The 21,354-nt window shown below is 45.9% G+C and overlaps 1 protein-coding gene across 2 annotated transcripts in view; it reads left to right on the top strand.

The window, feature by feature from the left end:
• The window catches only part of CMAS (cytidine monophosphate N-acetylneuraminic acid synthetase), a 175,699-nt gene that overhangs the window by 28,385 nt on the left and 125,960 nt on the right, over positions 1-21,354 (top strand). For both annotated transcript variants that reach the window (XM_086920423.1, XM_086920430.1), the window contains exon 3: positions 6,975-7,117. In XM_086920423.1, the coding sequence (XP_086776549.1) occupies positions 6,975-7,117 (143 nt within the window). The remainder of the gene's footprint in view (positions 1-6,974; positions 7,118-21,354) is intronic.

Genomic DNA, 21,354 nt, shown 5'->3' with positions numbered 1-21,354 from the left:
AGTTGAAAAAAGCAAATGGTTTTGTGGCGCGATTCCCAGTGACAGCATTAGCTGTATGACAGATCTTTTTATTTAATTTTTTATGTAATTTTAAACATTATCAATTATGTGATTTTGTTTATGGTTTTAATTGACCTAATAAACTATCGTACTACCTTCCCTTGTACGCTGGTTTTGTGGAGTCTGGTGGCGTGTGCGGTGGGAGACTGTGTCGAAGGCTGCAAAGACGTCGCTGAGTATCAGGGCTGTAGTGTGTCCTTGGTCGAGAAGGGTGCGGACGTTTACTTTGTAGAAAAATAGCTCCAAAATAATTATTGAATGATGGACACAGCACTCGCAGTGATCAGGAAACAAGTCTTAAATTGCAATTAACTTGAAAATGAACCAAAGCTGATGAGTACCGGCGCCCAGTGCAGTGGCAGTATCTTGCTTTCTCCAGCAAAAAGGATATGGTAATGAATGACCAGAGAGGTTGCTGTTCATGTAAAATGGGCAAGCTGGACTATCCGCTTTTTATGGCATAGTGGCATAGGTATGGCCAATCCTAAAGTATTCTTCCACTCGCCAAGGGCACCTCAACTAACAAGCATTGTCAAAGCCAATAGATCTTGCGTTGGACCTTATCGGCTTCTCCAATGCCTTTTGGTGATGTTGTACAGCATCGGCAGGATAATGTTCAGTATGACCAAAAGAGTAAAACCAGTATAATTTTGTAGGTATGCCCCATACATCATCCGAGATGGACTGTTGATAAATAAAATTAAATACATTTGCCTCCCAAACCCCCCTGACCTTCCCCCCTCCCACAAAAAAAGCTACAAAATTGTGGGTGGTGGAGGAGAAAGCAGCACAAGAGTGAAAGCAACACCGCTCTTGCGGGTAGAAGTACATTAGTGAGAAAGTAACAGAGTGCATGAGAGGCAGGGAGTTTGGGGAGAAGTAAGCAAGATCTCTAGCCACATGGAGTGCGGGGTCTTATTTGTAGGGGAGGAGCGAGAGCTGGAAAACGTCTGCGCACTCATGGAGTGTTTAAGCAAAAAGAAAAAAGTAGTTCTCTAAAAGTGAGCAATGGAAGGACAGAAGTGAGAACTGGGAAAGTTGCCATGCTCCAGTAGAGGGAGTAGCGCAAGATGGGACAATCAAAGGCATCATATAAGAATCAAGCAAATGAGATTGACTAAGTCAACAAATGGTAACTAATGGACAGGATTTAGGCACCTGTAAATTCTTTATACACCCATGATACTTCTTTTGCTACAAGACAGCATCATAACAAGCATTGAAAATGCAATAGGTCTTGCCTTTGATTAAGTTAAACCCATTTGCTTTGCTTATGATATTGTATAGCAAAGCAAATGGCTTTAACTTAATAAAAGGCGAGACCTATTGCATTTTCAATGCTTGTTACTCTTTATTACTTTTTTGTCTTCCATCTTTGCCAGCACGGCTGGTGCCCTGCCCCCTGTCTGAATGCTGTCAATACCCCACCACTTGCCTGAGTGCTGCTGGTGCTCTCCCTGCCTGATGATCCCTAAATTACTCTGTTGCGGATAGATCCATGTTTTAGTGACTGCAAATGTGACTTTCTTTTTAACTAGTATGGCCACTCACCATGATACCTTAGTATCCAGAAGCACTCCAAAAAGTTCATCGCTAAAGGAATCCTTCTGGAAGTATTCCTTTAGATGACCTGGGAATGCCCGAATGAAGATTGTTTCTTCTCGTCTATTTTCTGCATTTTCGGCCCTGTATACCTGAACTTTGTAGGTGGATATCAATCGTTCCCCGTGGTATTCATCCCCGGGACAGGTTCCTCCAGATCAGGCACTCGCCCCACCCACCACATTACGAAGGTGTGGGCGGAGAAGTGCTACATCCACAGTGACTTTCCCAATGTTGGCGTCCAAGGAAGTTATTGCTTTATTTATGGCTAGAAGCATGACATCGGGAGTCGAGTCACAACTTGTTGCCCCTCTGGGGCCGGGGTTGTTTATTTTCGGCATGCAAATACGGTTTTGTAAACTAGTCTGATTGGGAAACAGCCAGTGGTTGATTTGTGAAAAAAAAATTAAAATACGCCCCGGAGCTCTCATCAGGAGGCAGCGTGCACAAGCCAATTTTGCATGTTAGCGCTGCCTAAAACCGAACCAACTACTAACCATGAAAGGGCGGAGAGGATGTGTCGTAATGGCCAGAGCTGCAGACTTCGGAGCTGGGGAGCTAGGTTTGAGGCTCGGCTCAGCATCCTGGGATTCTGGGCAAATCACTTAATGCCTACCACATATAAATGTGCCCTTAACTGGTGCTCATGAAAAGCGCCAATGTTGATGATTAAGTGTCGGTGCTGAGCACCGGCAACCACCAGCCCATCATCATCTTTCGCCATTCTGAGCTGGTGGAAAATCTCCTGTTAAGCAATTCAAAAGTTATATATTTTTATTTACATTTAGTGAGGTAATCAGATCTTGAAAATCACACAATAGCTCTTGGCATATGATGGATTCAATAAATTTGCTTCATTCACGTAATACAAGTAAAATGCTTTTAAAACCAACCTCTGGCTAGCTTTATGCAGACTTTTGTCCGTGAAAAGCAGATGTTTAATACTAGTTTCCATCTTCAAGTGCGAGTCACCAGTTCTGGCAGATGGGCAGCTGTAACCGAGAAGGGGACATATTAGATAGCTCTGACAAGATTTGCTACTTTGAAATCTGAGGGGAGTGATGCAGAAGGGATGGGTGTAAATAAGGGCATGTACAATCTAGCCCCCCTGCTCTTTGGGCACTTCCACCCTCGCCACCAATACGGGTAAAGCACGAACCTTGGAAACGTGGCTGTAAAGAACCAGGCGAGGAATTGTAAATTCTGAATAAACAATATTTTTCATTTCCGCAGCCACAAGGAGGTACAGATATAGGCTCTAAGCCAAAACCGAAACTGAAGGAAAGTGCACAGAGGGGATGACGGTAAGGCCTCAGTACGCTGCTAACTGCGGAGTTGATACACAGCAGCGCCAGTGGTCGTTTGCAGCAGAGATATTAACGCCCCTTCTTTTTAGGTCTCGTGACCTACAATGCGCGCAAGCGCATTGAGGGAACGAGAATTCAAGTGGCGAAAATAATCGTCAAACTAAGGGCTTTCAGCCCCGCGGTTTTCATGAAGTTCACGTGAACAAGCACGCGCATTCAGGGCCAGCCCAGCTCATCAAAGGGCTTCTCCTCCCCTAATTATTCATGGCCGGCCGCAGGCCGGCCGTACTCTGTTTCCCAAGCCCGCCCCCATCCTCCACGCATCTCCTTTCACCATGCCTGCACTCTATACTTACCCACATCGCATCGCCTACAATAATGTCCTTTGAAATCTGCAGGCTGATTCATTCATCTGTTATTTGAGTCACATTTATTTTTACGATTTCGAATATTTTAATTAATTGTGTTAGACTTTTTGAAAAAGTAAAACGTTTTTGCAATTTTGCCACGAGAAATATATATTTTATGGTATAATTTATGGTGATGTCGTTTCTGAAAGCTTCATAAATAAAATTGCCCACTTTCCCACATTTGCAGAGTACAGCGTGTCCTTGCTCACAGAGCAGCATACTGCGTGAAACGAAATGCGTTGTCAATTAGTCATTTTGGGAAGGAGATCTGTTAATCAGTTTCCAGTTTGCGTGTGCACGCTTGCTGATGCTGTGTGGTGGTGTGGTTTCACTAATGTTCCAAAAGTGACACTTCGTTCTAACTTTTCTATAGTTTGGGACTAATAATGGCCCCTTTACAAGTAAAAGAGAATAAATGAAAAACGTGAAATAGTGTAATATGCACGCGCATCGGCAGCATTTCTCCTGCACAAGGCTCGCAAAAGGCTCTCCTCCCTCCCCACATCAAAGGCATCAATCACCCTCCCACAGGCTTCCCCAGCGCTGCCCCGCCCCCTGCTTCACGGCCAGGCCATCTGTTCCCAGCAGCAGCATTTCTCCTGCGCCAGGCCACATCAAAGGCTCTGTGCCACTTTCACCCACAGCACCACTTTCAGACACGCAACGCCACTCACACCCACGCAAGCCCACTATCACCCACGCAAGCCCACTATCACCCACGCAACACCACACTCACCCGCGCAACACCACACTCACCCGCGCAACACCACACTCACCCGCGCAACACCACACTCACCCGCGCAACACCACACTCACCCGCGCAACACCACACTCACCCGCGCAACACCACACTCACCCGCGCAACACCACACTCACCCGCGCAACGCAACTCACCCACGCAACGCAACTCACCCACGCAGCGCAACTCACCCACGCAACGCAACTCACCCACGCAACGCAACTCACCCACGCAACGCAACTCACCCACGCAACGCAACTCACCCACGCAACGCAACTCACCCACGCAACGCAACTCACCCACGCAACGCAACTCACCCACGCAACGCAACTCACCCACGCAACGCAACTCACCCACGCAACGCAACGTACACACGCAACGCAACGTACACACGCAACGCAACGTACACACGCAACGCAACGTACACACGCAACGCAACGTACACACGCAACGTACACACGCAACGCAACGTACACACGCAACGTACACACGCAACGTACACACGCAACGCAACGTACACACGCAACGCAACGTACACACGCAACGTACACACGCAACGCAACGTACACACGCAACGCAACGCACACACGCAACGTACACACGCAACGCAACGTACACACGCAACGCAACGTACACACGCAACGCAACGTACACACGCAACGCAACGTACACACGCAACGTACACACGCAACGCAACGTACACACGCAACGCAACGTACACACGCAACGCAACGCACACACGCAACGCACACACGCAACGCACACACGCAACGCAACGTACACACGCAACGTACACACGCAACGCAACGTACACACGCAACGCAACGTACACACGCAACGCAACGTACACACGCAACGCAACGTACACACGCAACGCAACGTACACACGCAACGCAACGCACACACGCAACGCAACGTACACACGCAACGCAACGTACACACGCAACGCAACTCAACTCATCCACGCAACGCAACGCAACTCATCCACGCAACGCAACTCAACTCATCCACGCAACGCAACTCAACTCATCCACGCAACGCAACTCAACTCATCCACGCAACGCAACTCAACTCATCCACGCAACGCAACTCAACTCATCCACGCAACGCAACTTTACTCATCCACGCAACGCAACTCAACTCAACTCATCCACGCAACGCAACTCAACTCAACTCATCCACGCAACGCAACTCAACTCAACTCATCCACGCAACGCAACTCAACTCATCCACGCAACGCAACTCAACTCATCCACGCAACGCAACTCAACTCATCCACGCAACGCAACTCAACTCATCCACGCAACGCAACTCAACTCATCCACGCAACGCAACTCATCCACGCAACGCCACTCACACACGCAACGCCACTCGACCCCACTCGACCCCGCTCGCCCCCGCTCGCCCCCGCGACCCCACTCGCCCCCGCGACCCCACTCGCCCCCGCGACCCCACTCGCCCCCGCGACCCCACTCGCCCCCGCGACCCCACTCGCCCCCTGGTGTAATGCTGATACAACCTTGTCCATCATTGCGGGTTGTGCATCAGTGTAGTTCCCAGAAGCGCGAGAATGGGAGTTTAGAGATGCCAAGAGGTCATGCAGTGGTTAGAGAATCTCCCTGCTGGAAAGGACTCTCAAAGCACATTTACTGTGGGCAAATTCAAACAAGCGCTTGCCATTCCAGCAAGGACCGTGCTTCAGCCTGAGCAAATTAGAGCCGGAGCTGCGCGTAGATAATTTGTGTGTCCACAGCATCGGGGGTAGAGTGGCTGCTGTTTAGGAGAGATTAGTTTGTGCGAAGAGGCAAGGCATTTATTTTATTTTTTTGTTGCCGTTTCTGCCGCAGCAACGTAACAGCAGGGCACAAAAGCAGCCCCGGCGCACTGCCAGAGTGATTGTGATGAAGCAGACAGACGCTGCATGAGAACGGCCCGGGACCAGGGTTCAATTCCCGATGCAGCAGGGTTGTGGACCAGGGTCAAAACGGACTCGATAATTCTCGCCTCGGTGTCTACTCTAACCAGGGAACACACTCGGCAACTCTGGACATTAAGCTTGCCGCATCTCTACAACGCGCGCCCCCCCCCACAGACACCGGGGATGCCTTGTTTCACCTTGGAGATACCCAGAAAGGGACCATCTCACAGGGAAAACCAGGACGGGTTCCCCAGCGGTCTTCAGCGCCAGGATACTCCATGGAGCCGCAGTGCGCTTTACAAGTACACCCACATTAGGAGACCTCTGCACATTAACATCAAATGTATGATGCCTTTGTATAATTTCCTATAAAAAAAGCTACATCTTGAGTGTTGTGGGGTCACTGTTCCCTTATATTTACAGCGCACTCGTCTTTGATACACAAATGACTGACTCCCTGCTGTTTATTTTGCTTCCTTGAATGCCTTAGGCTTGTAATAAACCTTCATGAGTTTCACTGTAATACTTGGCATTCTTTATTGTGAAGTCTAATTGTCTGCATTTGATTCTGTAACTTTACTGGATATGTTACTTGATATTGATTCTGTAATGGTTCTTGATATTGAATTGATTTAAATAACTAGAAATAAAGAGGAGCAACAAAGCCCTAAAGAAATTAATCCCTCCCAATTCATCAGAAGCACTTCAATTGCGCTACGTCACAGATATTACTAACCAGTGACATGCCTGCTTAAAAATCTGTTCTTTTGTAAAGCTCTGATGCCTGCCCTACTGTATTTCTAAATTGTAAGCGCTTTGTTAGACAAGTACAGTTTATTAAAGCACAATTTTCCAACTTTCTCGTCCGTGTGTTTGGAACAATGACCAGAACTTGTCCTTTAAATATTCAACATTGCATTTTCTTTTTGTCCCTTTAGTGTTTGGGTTTCTACTGATGATGAAAAAATTATGAAAGTGGCTGAACGCTTTGGTGCTCGGGTTCATCGAAGAAGTCCTGAAGTATCCAAGGACACAACCTCGTCATTTGACACCATAGTAGAGTTTCTTAAATACCATCCAGGTATGCCATTGTATTTAAGTCCAGAAATACATTCCTGACTATTATTGTGATACGCTTCTCAAGCCATGGAGTTCCACTTATTTTTAACTCTGTGTGAGTTTTTGACTGTCAGTTTGTATTTTTTGCTTTCCTGCAAAGAATTGATTAACACACATAAAAACTTTTATCTTTGATGTATGGAACTGCTAAAACATCCCTATGAAAATTGAAAAAGTTGCAGAATATTTTGAGTCTGTACATGTATACATAGTGTATACGATCTGAATAGGATTGACAGCATATCTGCCAATTTTCGACAAATGTCCCACTTTCGCCAAATTCTAAGTATTCTAAAATCGTCCACAATGTTCCTATGTACTAGTAACCAATTGCTAAACCACAAGACTTCTCTCTGGCTGTATTTCTGTAGTTTACTAGCAGGGACATAAAGGGCCCATTACTGCACCCTGAGCCATGCTCGCTCAGATGGTGGCCATCTTGAAGTGGCACTGACCTACCACAGTAATAAAAAATAAAAAAAAAGCCTGTTGGTATGTGGAAAGCTCCAGGAATCTCGTATCACTTCGACCCGGCTAAACTTTTACCTCTCTTAAGTTACTATCCTAATATCTACGGACATTAGGATTTCTGCTGATTACCGACCCAGTTCGCTCCTTAGTGCCCAGCCATTTCAACATGGTTGGTCCTGGCCTGACTGCTATTGGGGTAAACACATACACCCTGGTTTACCTCCCTACCCTCTCCAAAACCGCAGCGAAAAACTTCAAGCACCTCACCATGAAAAATCGGGGAACATCCTTTTTAACGCACCTTTTACCACGCAGTGCCTTTACGACGCAACTATTACAACGCATTTCATTACAACGCATAGCGCTGGGGGGACGCTCTAGGATAGGGAATAGATTTAATTTACTATCCAACACCTTCCCTACAATCCACGGGGACTGGAGTTGGAATAGTAAATTAAACTATTCACTATACAGCACCCCTTAATGCTATGCGTTGTAACAGCATGCGTTGTAAAAACTGCGATGTAAAGGCATGCGTGGTAAAAGCATGCATTGTAATGTCATACATCCTGAAAAATCACCCTGAGACTCTGATCTGACCTACGCTTCAGTGCAAACAACGGCACAGTTATCAACGACCTTGTTTTCTACTACAGAAGAACCCCTGCTTGGCGCTATACCCTTGAGCACCTCCATAATGTACGCTCAACCAGGAACATACCCTACGGCACAAAACTCTCAATAGCGCCCTGCGAGCCGACCTTACAATCACCCTCTACAAAAGCGGCATTGTATTGGTCCAAGCCTCAACCAAAAACCTCAATAAATTTGCAGACCTCTTTACCCTCCTCAGAAACCATGTGCATGATATTAGCAGGGCGACCAACACCCACCTCGACAACCCTCCGACCTGCCCGCCCTGTATATCTAACCTCCCACAAACCACCTCTCTAAGGTTCTCCAACACCACTCCTTTCAACCCCTCCAGTCAGTTTAACAGCCCTGCCAACATTTCTGCCCTGAGACCCCTGGTCCCCTCCCTCTCCCCTTATAGTATCGGAGGTCTCTTACACAGAGCACCCTAACGCCTTCAACTCATCTACCGGCCCTGCTAACGCAATCGTCCCGAAACCCCTGGTCTCCTCCCGTCTAGCTACCCACTTGAACTCTGAGACCGGTAAACCTCCAATGACCTATGATGCAGGTCAAGCTAACACTGTAAGCTGACAAATCACCCCCCCCCCCCCCCCACTGTTCCCAATACAACCCATCCTAACCCTCATAGCACCTCTACTGCGCCCCCCTCCCCTCATCCCCCATATGTGGATATCAATACTCTGCACTCCAGAGCCACCAAAATAATCCAGAGCATCCATTTCTCCATCCTGGATCTAACGAACCTCCTCCACCTCGCTGAACTCTCCTTCGCCAGCCTCAAGCCCCGGTTGAACTCCACTTCCCCACCTACTACAGAGCTCCCCAAACACCCTCTACCTCTATCCCTGAGGTACCTTCACCCTCTCAAGCACCCTTGCCACCTATCGGAGGAAGAAACCCTAGCTCTTGCCCACTCCTATAACCCTCTCCTCGCCTCACCAAATCCGCTAGACCTCACTGAAAAAGAAATCCTCGCCATCCTACAGGACCACAATGCAGCCCCAGTCACCCTTTGTCCCTCTGGTGTGATTGAAGAACATTCCATCAGCACGGTTGCTATCAACCCTTGCATACCTGCTACCCTCTGCAACATAAGTGTGACTAGAAGCAATCAAACGCCTGTACTCCTGTCTACCCCGACACCCCCCCACCCCGACAGCTCCCTGACTGGTCTCTTAATCAACTGCCAATCAGCAGTAAAGCACGCCGCTGATGTTGCTGCTCTCATCATGAACAGTAAGTTCGACTTAGCAATCCTTACTGAATCATGGCTAAATGATTTCTCATCCCGATGCCTGGACCTCTTAGTCCCTCCCAACTATAAAATTGCGAGGCTGGACAGAAAACATAGCAAGAAAGGAGGGGCATCGCCTGCATCTATTGCTCTGACCTTCATGTCACGGAAATTCTGGCGGATACCACTGACTCCTGCGAATACCTTGCCCTCTCAATTTACAGTAACTCCACCCAAATATGCAACCTACACATTTTTTACCACCCCCAGGCATGAACGACTCCTTCACTGACCTCCTCATGGAAATCCTCACAGCAAAGAGTTCCTCCAGTGCTAAAGACATCTTCCTCGGCGACTTCAACTTACACTGGAACGACCTCAAAGACCCTCGTGTCAGCGCCATTAAAGACCTCCTGACTGATCAAGCCCTGGCACAATCTTGTTTACTCCCAACCCACTTGAAAGGAGCCACTCTTGACTGGATCATCGCGAAGGAAACAACTTTCAAGCTGATCTCAATAGACCCCTGTGACTGGTCCGACCACCACGTCATTGCCTTCCTACCTCCTTGCTCCCTCAAGACAAGGCCCCCACAGCGGGTGCTTCCTAAACGATGGGTCAGAGACATTAAGAACCTTGACCACCAGGAACTCTAGGCTAGGTGCAAATCTGACCTCCCCCCTCATATCACAACTGTCCGTGACCTCAACGGTCGCTATTGTGGTACTATGTCCAACATTCTGGATGACCTGGCCCCACTCTCACTAAAACTAAAAGGAACTCAAATTAAAGATAGAAACCCCTGGTTCACTAGATCCCTCCACATTGAGAGGAGATCCCTCCAACAAGCCGAAAGAATCTGGAGACTGCACCCCTCTGCCGCTCACTTAAAACTTCTCCGCCAGGCCAGAAACTCATACAACAAGAAAATCCTCAACTCAAAAAAAGAATTCTTCAGATCGGAACTGGGGAATGCTCGGAACAGGCCCAGCAAACTCTTCGAACTGGTCAAACACCAATCCAACAAATTGGCCAAAACAGCAAAAGAAAACCCCAAGCCTCTAGTTTCATCCGAGGAAATCTCCTCCTTTTTGTGCTGACAAAATCAAAACCTTAGGTAATGAACATAGTTGCACCCCATTCTCTCTAGCCCCCGTGACTTGCCTCCAACAGGCTTCACCCAAGAACCAAGCACACTGGACCAACTTCACACTCTACGACGATGACTATTTCCAAAATCCTATCTACCTTAAAGCCGAACAACCACTTCAACGACCCGCTCCCCTCTAAATGCCTAGCTACCGTCGCCCAATCCATTATTCCTAGCTGGACTACGATAATTAATGCCTCCCTCCGACAGGGATCAATTCCTGACTCCCTGAAAGTGTGGCAAGTCCTCCCCATTCTGAAAAAGCCGCCTCTGGATCCAGCCTCACCTGACAATTTCCGACCTATTTACAACATCCCTTTTAGCCAAAGTGCTGGAGAAATGTGTGCAACTGCAGCTTGGTCATCACATCAACAACTTCCACCTACTCGATGACTTCCAATCTGGATTCAGGCCGGGACACAGCACTGAAACCACCATGCTCCACATCGTCGATTATGCCCTCCAAGCCCTTGACCAAGGCAAAACCCGTCCCCTAATCCTCCTAGACCTATCCTCTGCCTTCGACACGGTCAACCATGGGAAACTTCTCGAACGTCTAAAACTTAGGATGGGACTAGATGGTACCGTCCTTGAATGGCTTACTTCCTTCCTCCAAAACCGATCTCAGAGATTCCTAATCAACAGCATCCTGTCCGTTCCCTCTTTGGTCACAGTAGGAGTCCCTCAAGGCTCAACGCTGTCCCCGACCCTCTTCACCCTTTATCTAGAACCACTTGCCGAAGTCCTTCACACCGCAAATATCTCCTAACATATGTATGCTAATGACACTCAGATCTACATCAAAATCTCATCTCTCGAGGAGATTCTCTCCCTGAATGAGGCCCTGAAGCAGACCGTCCAATGGCTCGCCTCCAATCAACTCCAGCTCAACGCAAAGAAAACTGAATTTCTTCTCATTTCCCCTCCTAAAACCGACCCCGAAACTCAGACTTTGATTAAGGCCATCGGAGCCTTAAACTGTCCACCGACCATTGTGAACGCAGCCAAATCGCTGGGAATAAACTTGGACTGCAACTTGAACATGCGAGACCACATCAGCTCGATGGCCAAATATGCCAGTTTCCACCTGAGCTATCTATGGAAACTGAAACCCTTCCTGGATGCTCCTGACCTAAAAATGGCAGTCCAAGCACTAGTCATTTCTAGACTGGAATATGGCTGCTTACCCAAGATCTCTCTACCTCCATTAAAAGCCTGCCTCAATGCGGCCGCCAGTCTACTCACCGGCACAAGAAAAGTTGATCACATTTCTCCACACTTGAAAATGCTGAATTGCCTTCCTCTCGAGGCCAGAATACAGCTTAGGCTGGCATGCCTCACGCACAAGGCCTTATACTCTAACTCTCCTGCATATCTGTCACAGAAACTTGTTATCTGGAGGAATCAGAAACTCACGGTCCGCCAGAGACCTCCTACTCCAGCCCGCACGCTTTCGGAAAACAAATGTATAATCGGGCGTTCACTGGGGCTGCACCAAGAATATGGAACTCCCTCCCACCCGCCATCAGAAGAATCCCCTCTGTTGCACGTTTCAAAAAGGAGACCAAATCCTTCCTCGCGAGTAAATTCCTCATCTAAACCTGTCCCATAACCCCAACAGAGACTATTGTCGTCTTCCGCCGACCTTACGCCCCACCATGAAACCCGGGGCCTACCTTCAGCAACTATATTGTTAACCATACTTTGTATCCTTCATCCCTCCCGTTGTCCTCTGCTAATGTAATGCTAACTGTACCTTGTGTTCCTTGCATCCCCTTGTACTCCAGTGAATCCCTGCCCATTGTACAACTCCTTGACTATGTAAAGCGCTCTGACACCCTAACGGGTCAAGTTCGCGCTCTATAAAACACAAAAATAAATAAATAAATACATCTTATAATTCATTGATTCATACAAGTGTGTTTATCGGTGTACAGGAAATGTTACATAAGACCATGAGGGTCACACGGTTTGGAAGCCGCATAACCTTCATACTGGTCGGCATAACATGTTAACAGTCCTTGGTCTGGTGAAACACAGTCAGGATTTTATATTTAACTTCATAGTTGGTGTTATGTTTATTAAAATACCTCATTACTACCCTAGTAGACCCCATTTTAGCAACCTTAACAATAAGAAAGATTTAGGAAAAAATCTGATTCTAAACCTATGCCTTTCAGTTTACATACAGATCCTTGTTGTTGGTTCATAGCTCACTATGCGGACTATAGCTTTTGACAAAAGCAGTTACCCGCTGAGCTGTCCACTTAAATACAAATCTGTGATCTGCTTCTTGCATGTGCTTTGCGGCAGGCATATATGCCCTCCATACTACTTTGCATGCAAGTGATTCTATTGAAAAATGATTTCATAAAGTCATTAGTAAAAATCAATTTCACCTAAACTGTGTAATGGACATTTTTAGAATGAATGACATTTACCATTTCATTAAAAAAATGCATAATGTCTTTTTTCTTCTGAAATTGGCTTTTGCATTCTTATTTGCTAAGCTGTAAATATAATGGATGCAGGTCTTACTTTCAGATATATTTTTGTGAAGTGGCATTTATTTCAGTGCTTTACTAAAGTAATCATTTAAAGTGTATTCATATTGTCAAACAATTACTTTTGAGGCTTTTTAAACATTTGCTGACCCCAAACTACCCCTAAACACCATCCATACCAACCATTCTTATAACCCTACTACCTAAAAGTCCCCATCATGCCTAAACTACATAACTCGTGACCCGTAAACTCCACACATCCCTAAACCCTAGAAACCAACCCACCACGCCTAAACTCCACTTATACCTGACTCTTAAAATCCATCCTTCCCTGAACCCTAAAACTCCTTTCTACAGCTTAACTCCTCCCATCTCTGAACTCTGGAGGGAAAAAAAAACTTACCACCCCTAAACTATACTCATTCTTGAACACTAAAATCCCCTTTATCCATATAAAATTAATCCATCCTAGAACCCTTAAAACCTCGGACTACCCTAAACATATCCCATTTCTCAACTGCCCCTAGACCCCGCCTTTCCCGACTCCTAAGGCCCACTACTACATCTAAGCTCTGCCCATTCCTGAACCCTTAAACTCTCTCATCACCCCTAAACTCCACTCATTCCTGAACTTTAACCATTACCATCCATACACTCCCATCAATCCTTGAACCCTAAAAACACCTCACCAACCCCAAACTCTGTCCATCCCTGAAACTTAAAAAAAAAATTGTACATGTGAACTCCACCCATCTGTGACCCCTAGAAACCTCCCACACGCCTAAACTTCACCTATCCCTGAACACAAAAACGCCTCACTATCCCTAAACTCCACCCACGTTTAGCGTAATTTCGGATTTTTTCTTAAAATAAGATTTCCTTTACAATTGTTAATTTTAATTTTTTACTTATTAGTATTTCTTGAAAGTTGTCTTTTAATTAAAATTGGTTTTCCAATATTTGGTTCCTCAGTTGTAGTTTTTCTATTAATTCACATTCTTCACCTACTTTTAGATAAGGCAGAATTGTGACTACAATATTCAGATCTCTCCAGCAAGTGCATTAACTCCCAAAGCTAGCTTGCCATCCTATTATGTCCTCAAAATTGCTGGGCACACAAAGGTCTTTGTAGTAGGTGCTTTAACCCAGTAAGATAGTTTAAAATCCAGCCTATTTGTGACCAGAGCGGATTTGCGGTCACATTTGGACTTGTTGCCAATTTCTTTGCTGCAGTTTTTTCATGACTCTGCTTTGTGACTCCTCACCTAGTCCGCCAATTTACGGGATCCTGAATTAATTATTTTTTTCTATTTCCAGCACTGAAGCAAGTAAATACCTGGGCATGTGTGAACTCGCAGCATGCCCCTATTATTCATTCAAGGCAGACCTTGATATTTTATGAGGGTATCATGCCTGTGCTTAGTGGGATGGAAGCACCTACTAATCTCATAAGGCCTGTTCTATCTTTTAATGATCTAGCTTGCATGGCCTTAGCAGGACCTTAATCTAGCTCCTTCCACTAACATTTCCCTACGTATGGTTTCCTGTGGACACTCTACTTAAGACGAGATGGTGAAAATGTACGTATACACCGTCCATGAGCATATGAAATGGCTGCATCTTCTTTATACTTTCAAGTGTTGTGGTAAATGTTCAGTGTAGGAAGCTGGCTCTGTATATACTATACCAAAATTATGTATAGTGTGCACAGAGTCCACTGTATCCCCCAGAGGTTTTGCTGATGCTCAAGTAGATTATATACTTATGCTCTCTTTTTTGGTAGTGAGCAGTTAGGTTTTATTAGAGGGCAGTGCTAAGTATTTGTTGTACACACGCAAGAATTTATTACACACACTATGACTAAATGCAAGACCATTGTTTTGTAAAAATAATACTTTGAGTATATTTATTTTATAGAACCAAAGATACTTTGTTGCATGTAAAGATATTTTGCATTATCAATGCTTTTCAATGTGAAAAGTGGACACTTTGTGCATTTTTTAGTAAGAGAATGTTATACCATGGTAGGAACACAATCTGCAATATGCAGGTAAGTAAACAATTTATGATCTTGAGTTTAGGGATAAATAACTGGTACCAGGCAAGGTTCAAATAAGTGATAAAACTGTGTTGCAGGGATTCTGCACATACACAGAACTATGCACAGGATTATGGGACCTCGGTGTATAGTGCCCACACGCCAAGGACCGACAAGCTAGTGTGTCTCCCTCGCTCTCCTACTCACAAATGGAGAAACCAATGATTAGATACCCCAGAATACAACACTCATGGATCTCTCGGCAATCGCAGCAACAAGACTTCTCTTCCCGCTCACATTCTTGTACTTCTCCACAATAAGATCTGACAAACGCGGAAATAGTTTAAAATATCGATTACGACTAACCTGTTCTAAAATGCTGTGTACGAGCTACCACCAGCAGCAAAATGCATAATATCAATACAGTTAGCATTACAGCAAGGCCATATATCCTAAAGGGAGATCTCATTTTGTAAAGACAGTGGATAAGGACTACAAGGCCTAACCACCCTCCCCTTGGTAAGCAGAAGTATTATTATATAATAGAAGATCTCTGGGCTTTGTCAGCAGACCCCATACCTCAGGACATAGATCGTATTTCTACATTACAGGTGCGCGTTGCTCTTCTCCGTGGAAAGGTCCCTCTCCAAGTGTCCATTACCTAAACATGCATCTTCTTCATATTGAAGTACGAGTCCAGCAAAAGCAGCTGCATTAGTATGTTTTGTTTAAGTGCTAGGGCCTGACCAGAATAGAATAACAAGAGTCCGTGTTTATCGACTTTGTTCACCATGTTCAGACTAAACTCCAGGGACAGGCAGCGAACGAGCACACCAGAGTTCTCATGTGAAAGGCAAAACAGTCATGCAAAATAAAGACATGCAGTGTCATGCGCAAAAGCAGCATCTTGGCTACTGGGCTCATGCTAACTTAAAGATGTACATAATGTCTCTAGTAACCACGTGACCACTGCACCACCAGCAGCACTGGGGCAGTCGGGTGCAGAGGTCAGACGCTGTATCTGGTGCCAATGTTATCCAATGGAGAAAGGTGGGCCATCGAAGTTGTGCTACTTACAGGTGAGTAGCACGGTTTGGTAACCCAGTCCCCGGAAGTTGAGGTAAGCACAAGGTGTGCCACAAGGGAGCACCAAACTTAAACCCTCAGCGGCTCAGTGGCTGCCGGGTGCAGAGTGCCAGTACAGCGTCGGGTGTCCAGTGCAAACCGATGCAGAATCTTGAAGTCAGAAATGTCTGCAGTCTCAGGACAGGAGGCCAATTGAAGAACCCTAGAGCTGCACAGGCAAGTTGGGATGTGCTGGAGCGTTGGACCACCATATGTAAATCTCTCCAAGGCCCTGGGGCTCCGGGTGCAGAGATGTCCGTTGGCATCAGAAATCAGCTTACCAGTGTGGTCTTAACTGGGGGGAGTAGTCCTGCAGAGGCTGCAGGCATCGATGTTGAGTCCGGCATGGGTCAACCCACGAAGGATTCTTGCTCAGGAACGCTGGGGAACCTTTTCTGGACCAGTCGGCCACTAGGACTCGGGCCCTGGGCGTCTTGTGCAGAGATTGTTGGTTTTGCTATTCTACAGGCAAAGCTTTGGTCTTTGAACTTGGTTTTCTTTTGGATAGGTCCGGTGTCCACTGGAGATAAGGAGTCTTTATGGAAGGCAGGCTGTCCTCCCTTGGTTTTGGAGGTCGCTGGTCTGCGGGACGAGCCATGGAAGCTTGCAAAGTTCGCAGACAGGCTGGCCTAGCTGGGACCAAGTCAGCATCTGGTTCTTCTTGTCATGCAGGGCTTAACTCTTTGTCCTCTTCTTCATAGGTCGTTGGTATTCTTAGAATTAAGGTTCAGGGGTGCCCCTAAATACTAATTTTAGGGCATTACATGGGTCATAAGTAGCCAGTGGGCTACTTACCTCTTGGGTGCATACACTTTTTTTTTTAAGCGTTTTATATAGCGTGAACTAGACCAGAGACATTGGGAATCAAAGCGCTTTTAATGAGCACCAGTTTCGTTACAGCATGACACATTCATTTTTGTTGGGCACGGGGAGGTTAAGTGATTTGCCAAGAATCCCAGGACGTTGAGTGTTGTTGCCGAGACTCGAACACGGTTCCCCAGTTGTGAGGTCGGTAAAGCAATATGGAGGAGTCTGAAAGGGGGGTCACTTCAGCTCAAGACATCTTGGGGGTGGCCATGGCTAAGAGGTGACGCACCTCTCTTGCTTTCCCACTGACCTTGCCGCTAAAAATGAAGCTTGGTGAGGGGAGCGGTCAGCTCCACTAGCTGGATAGGCAGTGGTCAGCATAACAAAGGATTGGAATCCTTTGAGGGTCACCGCCTTTCTGTGCTGTTCCTGCTTGGGTAGATGTGAAGAACCCCCACCCAGAGCAGGCTTTTTTTCTAACTGACGAGAAAAAAGCTCCCATCCTAATGGGTCAGAAGCATGTCTAGATGTGAGAGGCTGGTGGGTACCAGTCAGGCACACATTAACTAGTTGGTTGGATTTCAGGTGACCCCTCTGAGGCTACCTCTGAGGCTACCTCTGAGTGCATTTCTTAAGATATCCAACACTGGCATCCGTGTGGGTTTATTAAGCTGAGATGTTTGGTACCAAACATCTTGGAATTCAGTGAAGCTATCATGGAGCTGTGGAACTTGCAGTGACCAGTGCCAGCCCATGTATAATGCGTAAGAATGGATTTGGAGACTATGCAGATATGCCCTCACATGAGGTATAGTGCACCCTGCCTTAGGGCTGTAAGGCTTGCAGCAGGCTTACCTATGCCTCTTGCAGTACTGGTATGCCTGGCTCTTTTATCTGCACCAAAACACACAGGCTGCTGTGGCAGGATGCCTATGTTTGGTGAGGGGTCCCTTAGGGTGACGCAATACATGCACTTAGAGATCCTCTCTGGTCACAAGGCCCTTGTTACCACTGGTACCTTATGTGAGCCAGAGGTGTGGAAACAATAGTAGTTTTAGGAAAGAACACAGGCACTGGGAACCTGTTTATCAGGAAGCCAGTGCACACTGAGTCAAAGAAGCATCAGAATCAGGCAGAACGTTTGTTTATAAGTTCACAATGTCTGTCTGCTGCTGCCATTGATTTGTTTAGAGCAGTTAAAGTGTCATTTGAAGAGGAGACCCCAATGTCCCGCAGAGACGTCATCACTCTAGGACAAATTGGAAGTCATTCTGTTAAAGCCTGTAGCCTCCAATAGGTCTACATCGGAGGATGTCTTAAACAAAGGATTCTAAAGAATTGATTCACCAGAGGACCGATATCAAATGTGTTAGACCTGGCATCCTTGGCGTAGTTGCCTCTGACATTTTTGCCTTCGGACCTCCTTTTTTTTACTTCATTTTTGCTACCCTTAATATTCTGGGCTTTTTACCACTGCTAACCAGTGCTAAATTGCATGTGTTCTTTACCTAAAACATAGTAACTTTGGCATAGCCACAGTTGCCATATTTAATTTACTTATTAGTCCCTAGTAAAGTACACTACACGTGCCCAGGGCCTGTAAATTAAATGTTGCTAGTTGTACCGCAGCACTGATTGTGCCACCCACTTAAGTGGCCCTGTAAACATGTCTCAGGTCTACCACTGCAAAGCCTTTATGTGCAGTTTTAAACTGCTGTGTTGACCTGGCAATAGTCCTCTTACCAAGCCCAAACCTTCCTTTTTAATACATACAAGTCAACCCTAAAATAGGCTCTGGACAGCCCATGGGCAGGGTGCAGTGTAAATTAAAAGGTTTGACATGCACTCTTACGTTTTGCATGTGCAGGTAGTGAGAAACTCTTAATTCATTTTTCATTACTACAAGACCTATCTCTCGTATAGGTTAACTTTGGGATTACCTTATTACATTTTATAAGTGTAACTTCCAGTTGGGAAAAGATATTTAAAATTTGATGTCTCTTTACTTGCAATTTAAAATCACAACTTATGGCAGTCTGATTTAAAGTTTTGGAAAGTTGGCATTTTCTTACTTTAACCATTCTTTGCCTCTGCCTGTCTCTGAATACACGTCTGAAGTGGGTGACTGCTGGACTTCATGCATTCCCTCTAGACCTCCATAAACAATGGGAACTCAGGTGTGCCTGATGAGCCATTTACATCCTATTGGACAAACTTGGGAAGGATGGGAGGCAGGAGCAGACACTTGCACCTGAAAAGGGCTAGGGCTGTGCCTGTCCCTGTCACCACTCAAAGACCTGCATACCCACCTGTAGTGAGTCTGAAGCTAGGGCAGGGACCTTGTGTACTTCAAAGGTCTCATTTGAAGACTACCCCCCAACTCCAAAGGCACACTGGGTATAAGTATTGGACCCCTGATGCCACTAACTCAATACACTTCTTGACCTGAGGACAAGAAGGACTGCCACTCTGCTGGTTTCCTGCTCTGCTGTGCCATGCCTGCTGCCCTCCTTGACTGTTAGTGACTCTACATCACCTGATCCAAGTGACTCCTAGGCCACGCTAGCTTGTCTCCTGTTATGAAGTTTCAGGGATATCAAAGACTTCACTCCGCCCCGCTACAGCTTCTGGACTCTGCCAACTGTTGGTCCTGCCTCGTCAAGTGGTGCCAATCCAGTCCTGGGCCATTGGAAGTAGTTTGTCTGTCTCCACGCATCGTTGATGTTGTGCCGTTCAGAACTGACACATTCCTTTCGATACATCGCCACTTCGAAGACATCACTGCTTCGACAGCGCAGCCCAAAGACTCCTTGCCTTCATCGCTAGGGGTTCGACACTGTATCTCCCAACTGCATGACTCTGAACTGGCACTTCGCATACAATCCTACAGATAGATGCAGACGCATTGCCTCCGACCGCTCCTCAACGTCTATGCTTTCTCTGTGAAGGGACTGTTTGCAGAAGGCCCTGCGTGGCTCCTGCATCCGATCCATGCCCCATCACGATCGGCCTGACTTTTCACATTCGACCCGGTCCCGCACAGCCAGTTGGCACTTTAAAGTTTCTAAGCACTATATTTCAAGATATTCTTGAAAAATTCATAACTCCGGTTCTGCTTATTAGATGTTTGTCATTTTGGTCTTGTTTTATACATTAAAGTAACCTCTGTTAATAACCTGGTGTGTATTATTTATGTGTAGTGTTTTTACTGTTTTAGTATATTGAGCTTTACACAAATACTTTACACATACAGGTGCTTTAAACATACACGTGCTTTACACATGGCCTCTTAAGTTAAGCCTGACTCCTGTGTGCCAAAGTACTACAGGTTAATTTATAGTGTTTATCTGACTTACCCTGACAATGATTGTGATCCCTGCTAGGACAGGGTGCATACCACTGCCAACCAGTTACCCAATTTTTGATAAAACTGAAGGTAAATCCCATCAGAGATGCACAAGCAGAGACTCCTCTTCTACAAATAAACCTGGATGCTCATCATGAATATGAAAGATAAGGTTCATGACCATTAACAACCCTGTTGAAGCGAAGCAATTTATGAGTGGAAAGCTCAGTTCAAAAGAAAGGACCGTTCAGCGTTGAAAAATGCTTCTAGTAGAACTAAATTTATCAGAGCTGTATTTTTGTCCAATTAAAGGCCATCGAAGTTGGCCACCAGAATTGACTGCTCTCTCCGGTCTAAACAAATCTTGCATGGGTTCCTAAACATGACTGATTGCAGATCAACTAATGTGAATTTCCATGCTTCTCAGACGATTTGGCTATGGGAGTTGGAAACAGTTCTAAAGTTGCATTGACTAATAGGTCAATAGGATCCATTGTAGTCCTTTAATAATGAGAAAACAGTGGCACACGTCATAATCAAGGATGATGTTTCTCAGTGGAAAGAGGAGGCAGGATATTATTTCACTCTGGGAAATGGTCGAATGGAGGAGGTCACTATATAGCTGCCTGTGCCTGTTATTTTACCTGGTATTTTATATTGCAGCCTTTACTTGTTACTTGGCCTACTATTGCTTTGTACAGACTCTGACCTGCGGTTGTGATTCATTCAACATAGGCTTTTTACTAGGCCACATATTTTTCGGGACCATGGGAAGAATATTTTTATTCCGTCCAGAATTTCAAGATTTTGCACCACTGCTAGTTTTGGATATTTAAATTAAGTCATATATTTGAAGAGACTTGGAAA

The sequence above is a fragment of the Lissotriton vulgaris genome, chromosome 1_1 (assembly GCF_964263255.1).
Source record: "Lissotriton vulgaris chromosome 1_1, aLisVul1.2, whole genome shotgun sequence".
NCBI lineage: Eukaryota > Metazoa > Chordata > Amphibia > Caudata > Salamandridae > Lissotriton > Lissotriton vulgaris.
This window is presented reverse-complemented; position numbering and strand designations above follow the sequence as displayed.